Genomic DNA, 12,630 nt, shown 5'->3' with positions numbered 1-12,630 from the left:
TGCTGAGGATGCTGATCACGGGAGTGTTTTAGTCAGGACTCCTTGCCAGGAGGCAGCTTCCCAGAAACTCAGTGGGGGTAGTTCAGAGCAACTACCTACACACTTCTCAGAAGAGAATAAATTCTCCCAGGGTATCATTTAATAAATTAATTGAAATGTGAACTCCATGTCACTTCAAAGTATTAATTTGCTTCAGAGCAACAAGAAGTAAGGAACTATCATAAAATGGACAGAAAGAGTAACTGTGCCCAGCCTTCTTCCTTTATAAAAGAGAAGCAGGACGTCTCTTAGGAATCCTTTCTTTAACCCAGCGTGTGAGAAGCATGGAGACCTCATTAAAATGCTCTAATTTGACCCCACCCCCCCCACAGAGGCAACACCAAGAGAATTTGGTTTATTCAGTTTTATATCAAAACACATCAACAACACAGAAACCTGGGTCATGCCTGGAACATTGAGACCAGTTTAGTGCCCCCACATGCACACTCTTTTGTTAAAGCCAAGAGTTTAAGCAGAGGGAGGAATGAATGGTTTTAAGTTAGCTGGTGGCTCCCACCCTGCCCAGGAGGCCACAGATTCTATCTGCTTATCCTTTCCATCAGCCTTTTACATGAAATTGTTTCTATCAAGAGCTGAGTTCGTGTCAGTGAAGAAAAGAGTGGTGGGACTAAGGATTTTCTTTTCTTTTTACATTCAGACGCAAAGTCACAAAAATAATTAGAAATCTCCAAAGTTCTGTTGTTTTTTTCTTGGATGGAGATGTATTTCAGGGTTCCGGGGTAGTCTACATTTGATTCTGACTTGACATCACGAGATCCTGTTAGCTTGTCCCAGGTCTAGAAGACACTTTAGTGATGGCCTGTGTCTTATCTCCGTCTTAGGGCTGCAGCCATTCCTTCTATGCAGGCTTTTCCGAGTTGGAATCACCAGTGCTACAGGGTTACAGAGTTAGCTTGTTTAAAGAAGCAGTTACTTTCCAGGTGATAGTCGGCGACAGGCTTTCTCTGCTGTAATGCATACATATTTGTGCGTACACACATTTACGTGCAAGCACTATTGGATGTATAATAGATGATGTGATTTGATTTGTTGAATTTTTCTGTCTCTCCTAATAATAGCTCTTAGGAATTCCTGCTTTCAGTGATTATTTACAGTCAGTGTATTTTTTAAAAAGCACTCCCCTTTACTAGGGAAAGTGTTTGGTGGTAAGGATTAGGTGACAAGACTGGTCTATTTATTGCAGGAGCTAATTGTGACTAGCACCAGTAAGTAATAGAGGTGTGAGTAAAAGTAAATTTTAGAGTTTCTTTCATTACTCTTGTTACCAAGCAAGGGCTCACTGCCTGACACATAGAATCCAATACTATGACATCGGCTTTTGAGAAAAGAAGAGGCTTTCCCCAGCAGAGAAAGGAGGCAAGGCTCAGATCTATCTCCTGATTGAAGGCTCAGGTGGAGCTTAAGGGGCTAGGAAGGATGGGCGGGCGTATGGAAGTGCTGGCGGGGCCGGTTTCCATCGGAGGGCTTTGGAATTTGACCACTTATGGTGAGAGATGATATGGGGCTTCAGCACCAGGTCTTCGTGGACAAGGGACCCTTCCTTTCTGAAAGAATTCCCGTGCTGATTGAATCGGGTCAAGTCTCAGCTCTTTGATTTCCTAAGGGTGGTGGTGGTGGTGGTGGGTGATACTTTGGATCTGGGTGTTGTCTGTGTGTGTTCTTTCTATCAATTTTTTATTTTAGCTACTTGGGAAACAAAGCAGCAACAACAAAAAAGAAATATTTTTGCTGGGGTTCGTGTGCCTGGAATGCTCTCATTTTGTGTCCCAATAACGAATGCCTTTGGTAGGTGACTGTTAAGTTAGAGGTGAAAAAACATTTTTTGAAAATCCTTGATGTTAGAGACTTACTGCTGGTCCTTCTTTCTTTTCTTTTCTTTTCTTTTCTTTTCTTTTCTTTTCTTTTCTTTTCTTTTCTTTTCTTTTCTTTTCTTCTCCCCTCCCCTCCCCTCTCCTCTCTGTCCTTCCTTCCTTCCTTCCTTCCTTCCTTCCTTCCTTCCTTCCTTCCCTCCTTCCCTCCTTCCCTCCTTCCCTCCCTCCCTCCCTCCCTCCCTCCCTCCCTCCCTCCCTCCCTCCCTCCCTCCCTCCTTCCTTCCTTCCTTCCTTCCTTCCTTCCTTCCTTCCTTCCTTCCTTCCTTCCTTCCTTCCTTCCTTCTCTTTCTTTTCTTTCTACCAGGAGCTTTGCTCTTGCAGGATTTCTGTTTGACTGTGTTCTTGGAAAACTTTTGGGCAATTGAGATAGAACAAATCTGGTTCTTTTTTTTTAAAAAAAAATCTTTATTGTTGAAAATATTACAGATGTCTCCTCTTTTTCCCCATTGAGCCCCTCCACCGCACACTCTCACCCCAGGCCTTCACCACACTATTGTCTGTGTCCATGGGTTATGCATATATGCACACAAGTTCTTTGGTTGATCTCTTCCCACCACCTACCCACCAATCCCCGCTTTCCCTCTGAGATTCAACAGTCTGTTCCATGCTTCTATGTCTCTGGATCTGTTTTGTTCATCAGTTTATTTTGTTCATTAGCTTTCACATATGAGTGAGATCATGTGATACTTGTCTTGCTCTGACTGGCTTATTTCACTTAGCATAATACCAAATCTGGTCCTTTTTTAAAGTTTAGTATGTATGTGTCTGTATATCTACATGTGTATGTATATGTATTGTATATGTGTGAGCAGAAAGTCTTCTAGAATTACGTAGTTTTAGTCTTTAGTCTAGGAGAGAAAAAGCCTTTTTACCCATGCAAATTTATTTCCCAAAGAAAATTCGATGGAATTCTTGTGTACCAACTGTTCATTATGGGATTTTACTCAGTGATATTTCTGAATTTTTTTTCTTCAAACACTTGGAGCTGGCCCTTTAGTGGCAGTGAGCCTTAACTGTCAGATGCCTGTAATATTTATATATGGAAGATGAAATTAAGCAATCAAATAAAAATCCATTGACATAACAGAACTGGGTGAAGTGAATCTTAATGTGAAGAACACGCCATTCTTATTTTTATTCCTTGGACTTGACCTATTTTTGATGTTGCCTCCAGGAGAGACTGTGACCCAGCTGGCAGAGACAATCCTGATTTCCATGCGTGCTTTTAAAATTATCTGATTTAGAGCTGAAATGAGTAGTTATTCATTTGAGAATGTAATAGCTAAACTGCTTACTCCTCGCCCCCCCCCCCACTCTTTTTACCTGTCCTATATTTAGCTTTCAATAGTTACATTATTCTTTGCAACAAAACTTCACGTATTCTTTTGACCACAGACAATTTTAAAGTCTTTTTCTCATAGCATTCTATACTTAATGCTATTTTCAGTTTACATATAGGGGATGACAAGATGAAGCCCATAATAAGTTTTAGTAACTTCACTCTAAATCATATATCAGGTCAATAGCGGGGCCAGGAAAAGGTCTCGTCTTTCTCCTAAGCCTTTCTTGCATTAAGGAAGAGTATCCGTTTCCCAGAGCTGATTCATCTGAGGGATTGTGTCTGCCGATGTTGTTGCATCCAAATATTGGGATTCCTTGCACTCAGATTTAATTACAGCTCGATATGACTACATATTGTATTGTTCTCAGGCTACTAAAGATCTTAAAGGCTTTAACTTTCAGGATTATGTGAGTAAGCGCTTTCTTGTTCAGTCCTTAAATTGAAGGCCTAGTAATGGAAGGTTAATGGCCAAGATGATGGAGAGACTGATTTGTCAGAAGATAGCTGGAGCATAAATAGGTAATGAGGCTGCCTGACTTCCTGAATGGAGGGGAGAAAATCCGAGCTGGTGCCAGTGTCAGATAGTCTTTCTGCCTTCAGCTTTTGGAGCGGGGGCCACTGGAAAGAAGGGCCCTCAACTACCAGGGAATCAGAATCATGGGCTTTCAACACCATCAGAACTGGAAACTCAGCAAAACGAATTCAGGGAATGCCTCTCAAGGACTCATCTTATCCAAGGAAAGCCCTTCGTGTGTGTGTGTGTGTGTGTGTGTGTGTGTGGAACATATGGCTTTACCCAAGGGTTCCTAGGCAGTGAGAGCTACATGACATAATCTCTGTACTGGAGTAATACATCCCCAAACAAGGGCATGCTCACAGCAACTGAACATGTTTACATCAATTGTAAAAATTTTTTACATCAAATAAAGTCAGTATCAAGCACTGGAATTTGAATTAGAGAGCTAGTTCAACCAAAGGAGAATTCCATGGGAATTGGTTATATGTTAGACTCATATGGGTGGCTCTTTTAAAAAAATACCCTGGGAATTTCAATCTATTGCTCCCCCCCCCCACCTCCCCCCATTTAGAAAAAACATGTGTGGAGAGTCTCCTGTGCTTGTAGAGATGTTTCTGGAAACCTGGAGGCCTCATTTAATTTATCTGGGGAGGCCACCAGATGGAATTCCTTTTCCTCCTTTTTGGCTTTCTCTCACCCTTCCCTTCTTCCCTTCCTTTAAAATCTTTTTTTTTAACTTGTAAAACTTTTATTCATTTGATTGAACTCAACAACAAAACTCAGGCAGTAAAATTGTCAAAAGAACATAGACTTTACTTGCAAGAAATATGTGAGAATTTAGTCAGTAGATACTGGTTTTCATAGTTAAACATGTTTTGTCATAAATTGTGAGAGTAAAGGAAGGGAGCTGTTGGTTATTGGACATCTGTGATCTCAAAGGCCTTTTCATCCACCCATTTCCTGTTATTTTCAGGCTAAAGAGTACATCTCTTACATTGGTTTATAATAGTGATTCTCAACCCTTAGCCACCCTCAGAATCACATGGGTAGCTCTTAAAAAAAAATTGATACCTGAGATCAACCCCAGACTAAAAGAATCAGAATCTTTGAATTTGGGGCCCAAACATTGGTATTTCTTAACAAGCTTCCCGAGCAAGTCTAGTGTGCAGCCAGGGTTGAGAACCACTGGTTTAGAAGTTATTTGGCATCTGTAGTTCCAGCCTGTTTTCCAACAGTAGATGCCTCACACTTTCTGCCTCAGGAATACAGCATTTCTTACAGTTCCCTGGATGTGCTGAACGGTTCCCATCTTTGTGCCTTTGTTGGTCCTTTTGCCTGGACTGCTTTCTTCTTCATTTTTGTCTGAGTGGCACCCCTTCCACTCCGTCACCCTACAGTCAGCGGGCTGCTGTCGTACCTCGTATGTATATCTATTATTGGACTTTAAAACATTCTGTTACTTGTTCAGCAGCTTCCCTTTTGGACAGTGGGTTTCCTGGATAAGGGACCATGTTTGACTCTTCTTTATATCCCCAGAGCCTGGTATATTTCCACTAAGGTATGGTCTGCACTCCACAAAGGTTGAATGGATTGTAACTTGTACTTTAGTTATGCCAATAAATCCACAAACTGTGTATTGTTATGTTTGTTCTTTTAGAGACTTTTGGTTTTGAGACATTAAACAATTTGCCCTAATTTGTTCCATTAATAAATGGCAGACCCAGAATTCAAATGCAGCTCTGTCTGACTTTTAAAGACTGTGATTTTTTGTTCCGTTTTATTTCACTTCATTTTAAAATGTCCTGCTGTCAGACTGTTTCGTTCTTATGGTACTAAATGCAGAAGGTTGGATTTTATGAATAGTTTGGGTAAAGATAATGTATAAATTAATGCAATATATAATGCACCTTATGAAAACTATAGACATGATTGACTTGACCAGGTGGAAAGGGGAGAGATATTTAACATAAAGTCATAGATATAGACATATGAATAGAAAAGCACTAATTTTCTTATTAATTTTCTGATGTAGAAAAAGAGGGATAATATATATTAGTGATTATTGGCATATTTTTTTTTTTAATTGAACTCAGTATTAGACATCAGGAATAATACTTGTATTTTTTTTTTTTTTAAAAAAACAACAAGTTGAAGTAGCCCTGACCGGATTGGCTCAGTGAATAGAGCATTGGCCCTCGGACTGAAGGATTCTGGTCAAGGGCACATACCTCATTTGCAGGCTTGATCCTTGGCCCGGTTGGGGAGAGTGTGGGAGACAACCAATCGATGTGTCCTTCTCACATTGATGTTTCTTTCTCTCCCCTTCCCTTCTACTCTCTCTAAAAATCAATGGAAAAATATCCTCAGGGGAGGATTAAAAAAAATATATCTGATTTGAAGTAATCACATGGTAAAGAAGTATTTAGAATGCAGAATAGCTAAAGATTCTGTTACTTTCATTATAGACTTCTTTTTAATAATGTTCATTACTTTCCCAGTTACTGTGTTGCACAATACAATTTGACTGGCAATACTCCCACCCACTAGTATTCATTGGTTCATTATTCAAATTGGGCTTAATTAAAACCCAAATTACCTTATCTTTCTGCTTGTGTCAAAGTTCTGATTCTGCCATGAAAGTTTTAGTGTCACCTTTGCTTTAAAAAGTGGTTATGAATACGGCAGTCTTGAAAAGTTCACTTGTATTTGTTCTTTGGGGTATGTAGGTTGGCCCCAGCTGATTGATTCTAGGAGATAGGAGGAGAAAAAGACTGGCTGCCAAGAAGCAAAATACATAAGGAGCAGGGGGCTTATATTAACTTCTCAGTTAGATTTCAGCGATTGCCATGAATAATAAACAGGCCTCAATCTGGAGATCATATCAGATTCTTCTGGTCCTAAAATTCTATGATTCATTTTTGAAATTTGAAATTAAAATTTATCCTTATGCAATTATATTGATTTATTAAGTTTGCTTGCCATCTGGTTATTTTATACTTTTGCATTTTTCCCCCTCAATCTTTTGTTTCATGGCTTTTATAAATGTCTGTCTCACTGCTTGTCCAAAACCTTAAAATGTACAAATGCACACACATTTTACCATAAACATGCAGTTTTTTCCTTTAAAAATACATTTGCATTTATATTTTAAACCATTATTTGTCATTTCTAAGGTGGTAATCAAATTGGCCTTAGAACATGTGTCAGATGTGGTGACATTATTTTTTTTTTTATAAAAACAGAGTTCTAAAGATTATTTTTCATTGTTTAATTTTTTATGAGCTTTAAAATGCATTTTCATGACTCTAAGAAACCTGCAAGCTCCTCTGAGCTGCAGAATAGAAGCAAGGATGAAGCATGAGAAACGGCCTGCCAGGAGGCAGAACGCCTGCTCTGCTTCCAAGGAGTGTGACCTTGGAAGGACGTTGGCCCGCACTTCCTTCCCTCCATTTCCTTGTTTGTAAAATAAGGCTGTTGTATCATATGCGTTCTAGGGGTTCTCTCAATATGATGATATGATACGAAAGTGTTTGATGAATAATTTTAAAATAACAAATCATGCCTATGTAGTAATTTGAAAGACTGCATTTCAATTTATATTTTTCAAATATTTCTGAGAGACATTTAGCTTTTAATCTTCAAGTTAAAGTTAATAAATATTAGAATTTTTCTTTGGCTATATATGTTAGGCACCTCTCCCCAAAGGAAAATCGTGATATTATACTAGTTCTATCTTCTCAAACCTTCATTTTCTTTTCCTTTACATTTAAAAGGCCTGGTCTAAGATGAACTTTCTGATGGCCGTCCTGGCTCACTTCAGTAGTGTTGAATAATAAGCTAGATTGTTAGTACTGCATGAATTCGGGGTAACTCTATTTAATTTATTATTTCAAATAACCTAAAGTAGTAAATATGAGAGACTCTCAGAATATGTTTGTTGACTGAATCAATCTGAATACAGTCTAAGGAAGCCTTTTTTACATGAAAACTATATTAATACACTCCTATTCCTATTCCTATCAATAATGCAAAATTTTTTTTTTTACTAAACAGCAGTTAAACTTGCTGTCAGTAGATTTTCTTTTGAATTTAGTAATGGATTTCTCCTTAGGCTATGCATGGGTGAAGTCAATGAAATAAAAGACCAGATGTAACATAAGAAAAATATAAGAATTAGACAGAATTAATGCAAACAGTAACTATCTTGCTGAAAAGGGATGGTAACGTTATCCTGATCCAAGCTGTAATCATACCATGATGATTAACATGTGGCCTCTGCCCTGTTCACCATAATACATCCAGAGAAAAAATGGAGGAGAGAGCGAGAGGCTCATTTTAGGTGGGACATCAATGCTGGTAAGCAAAATACGTAAGAGCTTTCCTCGGTCTATTCCCAAAACATGGCACTTCAGGAAACTCAAAGAGCTTTCATACAAAAGGGAAGGCATCGTCCATTGACATGGCATTAGGAACAACCCTGATGGAAGGACTGCATTTTATATGCAAGTAATTGATAGCTGTTCAATTGTTGTTCATTTATGCATCCAGGTGATTGATAAAGCAAACACTCAAATCAATTAGTCAGGAAATACTTATTGAATACCCGATGCTGGTCAGTCCTGAGGCCCTGATATCAAACTGAACCGTACTGAGGAGGAGGGAAGACAGAGGTGGGAAGGCACTGGGACGACCTTGTGGAAGAGGAGTGTTTGGGCTGAACTGTATCCCTTCCAAAAAGTATATGTCAAAGCCCTAACCTCTAAGGTGACTGTATATGGAGATAGAGCTTTTAAAGAGGTAATTAAGGGCAAGTAGCAGTTAAACATGCTGTCAATACACCAACAAAAAATAATTGTCTTAAAGTTCTGGAGATCAAAAGCCCAAAATGGATCTTAAAGGCTAAGATGAAAGTCTTGGCAGGGCTGTGCTCCTTCCAGAGGCTCCAGGAGAGAATCGTTCCTTGCTTTTTCCAGTTTATAGAGGCTTACAGCATTCCTTGGCATGAAGCCTTCAGGTCACAAGTGTGGGCCTTAATCCAATGTGACTGGTGCCCTTACAGTGGTTCTCAACCTTCCTAATGCCGCGACCCTTTAATACAGTTCCTCATGTTGTGGTGACCCCCAACCATAAAATTATTTTCGTTGCTACTTCATAACTGTAATTTTGCTACTGTTACGAATCGTAATGTAAATATCTGATATGCAGGATGTATTTTCATTGTTACAAATTGAGCATAATTAAAGCATAGTGATTAATCACAAAAACAATATGTAATTATATATGTATTTTCCAATGGTCTTAGGCGACCCCTGTGAAAGGGTCATTCGACCCCCAAAGGGGTCGCGACCCAGAGGTTGGCGACCCACAGGTTGAGAACTGCTGCCTTACAAGAACAGACGTGCGCGTGCGTGCACACGCGCTCACACACACACACACACACACACACACACACTGAGAGAGAGAGAGAGAGAGAGAGAGAGAGAGAGAGAGAGAGAGAGAGAAGAGAAAACGATAGTTATGCCAGGGGTGCACACACATAGAGAAAAGGTCATGTGAGGACACAGTTAGAAGGTGGCTGTCTGCAAACCAAGGAGAGGGGCCTCAGGACAACACTTTAATCTTGGACTTCTGGCTGTTACCAGAGAATTAAACTTCCCTGTCACTCGTGGGAGTGAGGTTCTTGTGACATCTTAGAAAATGTGTGGAAACAGGCTTTATTTGCCTAAAGTTACAATTCTCAGGTTCCCTTAAAGTCTCCTGCCCCTTAAGCCAGTCTTGGAAAAGGTGCAGCTGAGGTTCCAGCAGAGAGAGAGAGAACTTCGTTGTTTGGAAGTTTAAGTACTCAGGCTTTGCACTCTTGCAGTGATCACACCCATCTTGGCCACTGACTGGCTTTCAGGTGTGATTGATGAGCAAACAGGTAGGCATCTTCTCACGTCACTCAGACCTTACTGGGCATGTGTCTAAACTGCCTTTTTCCAGTCCCTACCCCCATTGATTAGTGGGGAACAGATTTGGAGAGTGTTAAATGCAGCTTTTTGACAAAGCTGCACAAATAGCCTGCCTATACCTAGTCTTCCCTTTCCTCCTTTCCTGTTAAATAATAACCAGGTTATCACAGCTTCCAGGACTCTGAGAAAGAAAATTTCTGTTGTGTAAGACTCCTAGTCTATGGTCCTCTGCTATGCTAGCCCTTGGCAGACTAATACAAGGAGGAACTTGATCAAAGTCTAAAAGGATGGATAGAGCCGTTTTGGGAAATGATATTGGGAGAGATCAGGGCCTGGTTCAGAAAAGCACTCAGTGGAAGTGATGAGTGAAAGTCACATAAAAAGTTGGAACATACCTCGCTTGTGGAATTAAAGAGCAGAAAGGAGAACAGTGTGGAGGCAGTGTGGGTGGATTCTTGGGAACTTGGGTGCCATTATATCTGGGGTGGGGGAGGTGACTGTGGAAGATCTTGATATTCAGGGAGAGAAGGTTTGTAATTGAATCTTTTGGGGCTTACATTTGGGATTTGAAAATTTGCGGCTTACACTTGGGATTTTGGTAAGGAGTTAATTTTAAAAAGAGCGAGGAAGATATGATCTCTGGAGGCAGATGTGGAAATAGAGAATAAGGTGTGGCTCCAAGAATGGCCATAAAAATAAAAAAGAGGTGAGAGTTTGATGATAGCTCAGTGTTATTGGGAAGAATGAAGGATTAATGAAGTTAATGAGGCTGAAAGGTAGTTCTTCATCCTTGGGGTTTCATGAGGATTGGAATATGTTTGAAATTGACCTATTGCATTGTTCCACCCCCTATTACTTTTAAATAATTTGAAACAGAAGAGTTACCATTTCTTTTCGTAAAGCTTTATTATCATTAAGTGCTCTCCTTTCACCTAGTGCCATAAGCTCACTGTGTGTGAAAATCCCAGGGGTGGTTCAGGTGCCCTTCATGCCTCACAGAATCCTGGGATGCCCCTTCCTAAGATGCACTGGTTCACCATCTGTTTCATGTGCTACGTGAGTGCAGTTGCTCAGATGGTTTTTATCTCTAAAATAATGTTTGCTTTTTTCTCACTGCAGGAATTATACATGTTTATTTTAGGAATTTTGGATACTATAGAAACATACAAATAAAAATTTCAAAAATTCATAGTCCTACTAAGATATAGGTATTCTTAGTATTTGGGGAATCAAACAGAAGGAGCAGTTTTGCTTCCTCCCTCTTTTCAGTTAATGCACATGATTATTCAACATGTTGAAATTATGTTCTTGGTAGCTCTCTATATTGTTTAGTTTAGAATCCCTTATGATTTTCTCTGGGACTTCCAAGAATAGTGTTGGAAATAGTGATTTCATTTTTCCAACAAGAAAATTTTGATAGGCGATATTTGCAGTAGATGTACAGAGGTTCAGTTTTGCTCTTAGGAAGACAGGGAAACCTCTATGAAATTATGTTTGCTTAATTAGAATGGAAAGAATTTTAATTAATTAATTAATTAATTAATTAATTAATTATTTCTCTGGATAATGTTTTTTTCTTTTCCCTCTGGATAATTAGAACTGAAATATTTTTAAAGTTTGTATTTGTGACAGGATGAAAAGTATTTTTAGATCATATTCACCATATTATCTTACTCTTGAACATATTTTGCTCTATTTTTTAATGTACAAGGCTTAATTTTAAAGGAGCCAGTCATTTAATATAGAATAAACTGAAGAAAGTTCGGTCTTCTTGGAAATGAAATGTGTAGCTACGTGAGATAAAGTGGAAAGGTAGGGCACTGACCCTCCTTGGTTAGGTGGTGCTTTACTTCAGACTGGTGAATGCTTGGCTTCTAAGAAGGTGCACATTTTACTTTGCTTTTATTTGATGTCCATGTTGAATTGTTGTTTTCTAAATTAGGATACCATACACTTTTTTAAAAGTGATCTAAGAAATGCTTATCATCTGATCACTATGCTGAATAATAAATACCTTTTATCTTTTTAATATTGCAGTTGACTCATGTTAACCAGGCAAGCTTCCAGGTCGATGCCTTTGGAACATCATTTATTCTTGATGTCGTGCTAAACCAGTAAGTCTTTGTTGAGCTGTATTCACTTTTGTCCGATACCCATTGAATCTACCTTGTTATCCTTCTGTGAAGTTTTGTTTTCTTACTGTATTTTACTTCATCTTCCTATATCAGTTAAATAATACATTTAAAACTAGTACATCTATTAATATAATATCTGTTATATCTATTAATATGATATCTATTATAAGTATTAAGTCTGGCAAGTAACAGGAAATGGATATCCATTTGAAATTGAAGTCAGAACAGATTTGAGAATGTAATATGGTGGGCAAGACCTACTCCACTATTTTGCATAAAAATACCTGTGACCTAAGTTTCTATGAATGACAACAAATTGTGAAAATAATACTTTTAGTGTTAAAATTTCCTTCTTAAGAGAAAGCTACCCTTTTGCTCAATGACTCAGAGGATTGGCTGTGTCCGTTATTCTTAATAATGCCTTTGGGATGCTTTGAGTTGGGAGTTGATTTCTGTGAGGTTTAGGGTACTGGGATTATTCGGTAAGTACCATATAATTTTGGAAATTGTCATTTGCCTGTCTACCTGGAATTTGGGGTTTGGAATAACAGAATTTTAGGTTTAGAAGTGGCTTTTGTTTAATCACTGGATTTAATCTCTTCCCTTTGGGTAAGTCTAGTGTCTAATAAGTCTTACAGGACTTTTGGTTGTCTGTTCCCTTTTTTAAAAAAGCATTTGTATCCCACTTCTCATCATGGGCAAGTAGAAAGAGACCATGCTCTGCCAGCCAGTGTTTGTGAGCTGAGCAGCAGTG

At 38.9% G+C, this 12,630-nt stretch overlaps 1 protein-coding gene across 10 annotated transcripts in view; it reads left to right on the top strand.

Moving 5' to 3' along the window:
• ADAM22 (ADAM metallopeptidase domain 22) overlaps nt 1-12,630 on the top strand; it is a 179,938-nt gene that overhangs the window by 25,118 nt on the left and 142,190 nt on the right. For all 10 annotated transcript variants that reach the window (XM_036328278.1, XM_036328277.1, XM_036328273.1 and 7 more), the window contains exon 3: nt 11,779-11,855. In XM_036328278.1, the coding sequence (XP_036184171.1) occupies nt 11,779-11,855 (77 nt within the window). The remainder of the gene's footprint in view (nt 1-11,778; nt 11,856-12,630) is intronic.

This window comes from Myotis myotis, unplaced genomic scaffold, assembly GCF_014108235.1.
Source record: "Myotis myotis isolate mMyoMyo1 unplaced genomic scaffold, mMyoMyo1.p scaffold_m19_p_11, whole genome shotgun sequence".
NCBI lineage: Eukaryota > Metazoa > Chordata > Mammalia > Chiroptera > Vespertilionidae > Myotis > Myotis myotis.
This window is presented reverse-complemented; position numbering and strand designations above follow the sequence as displayed.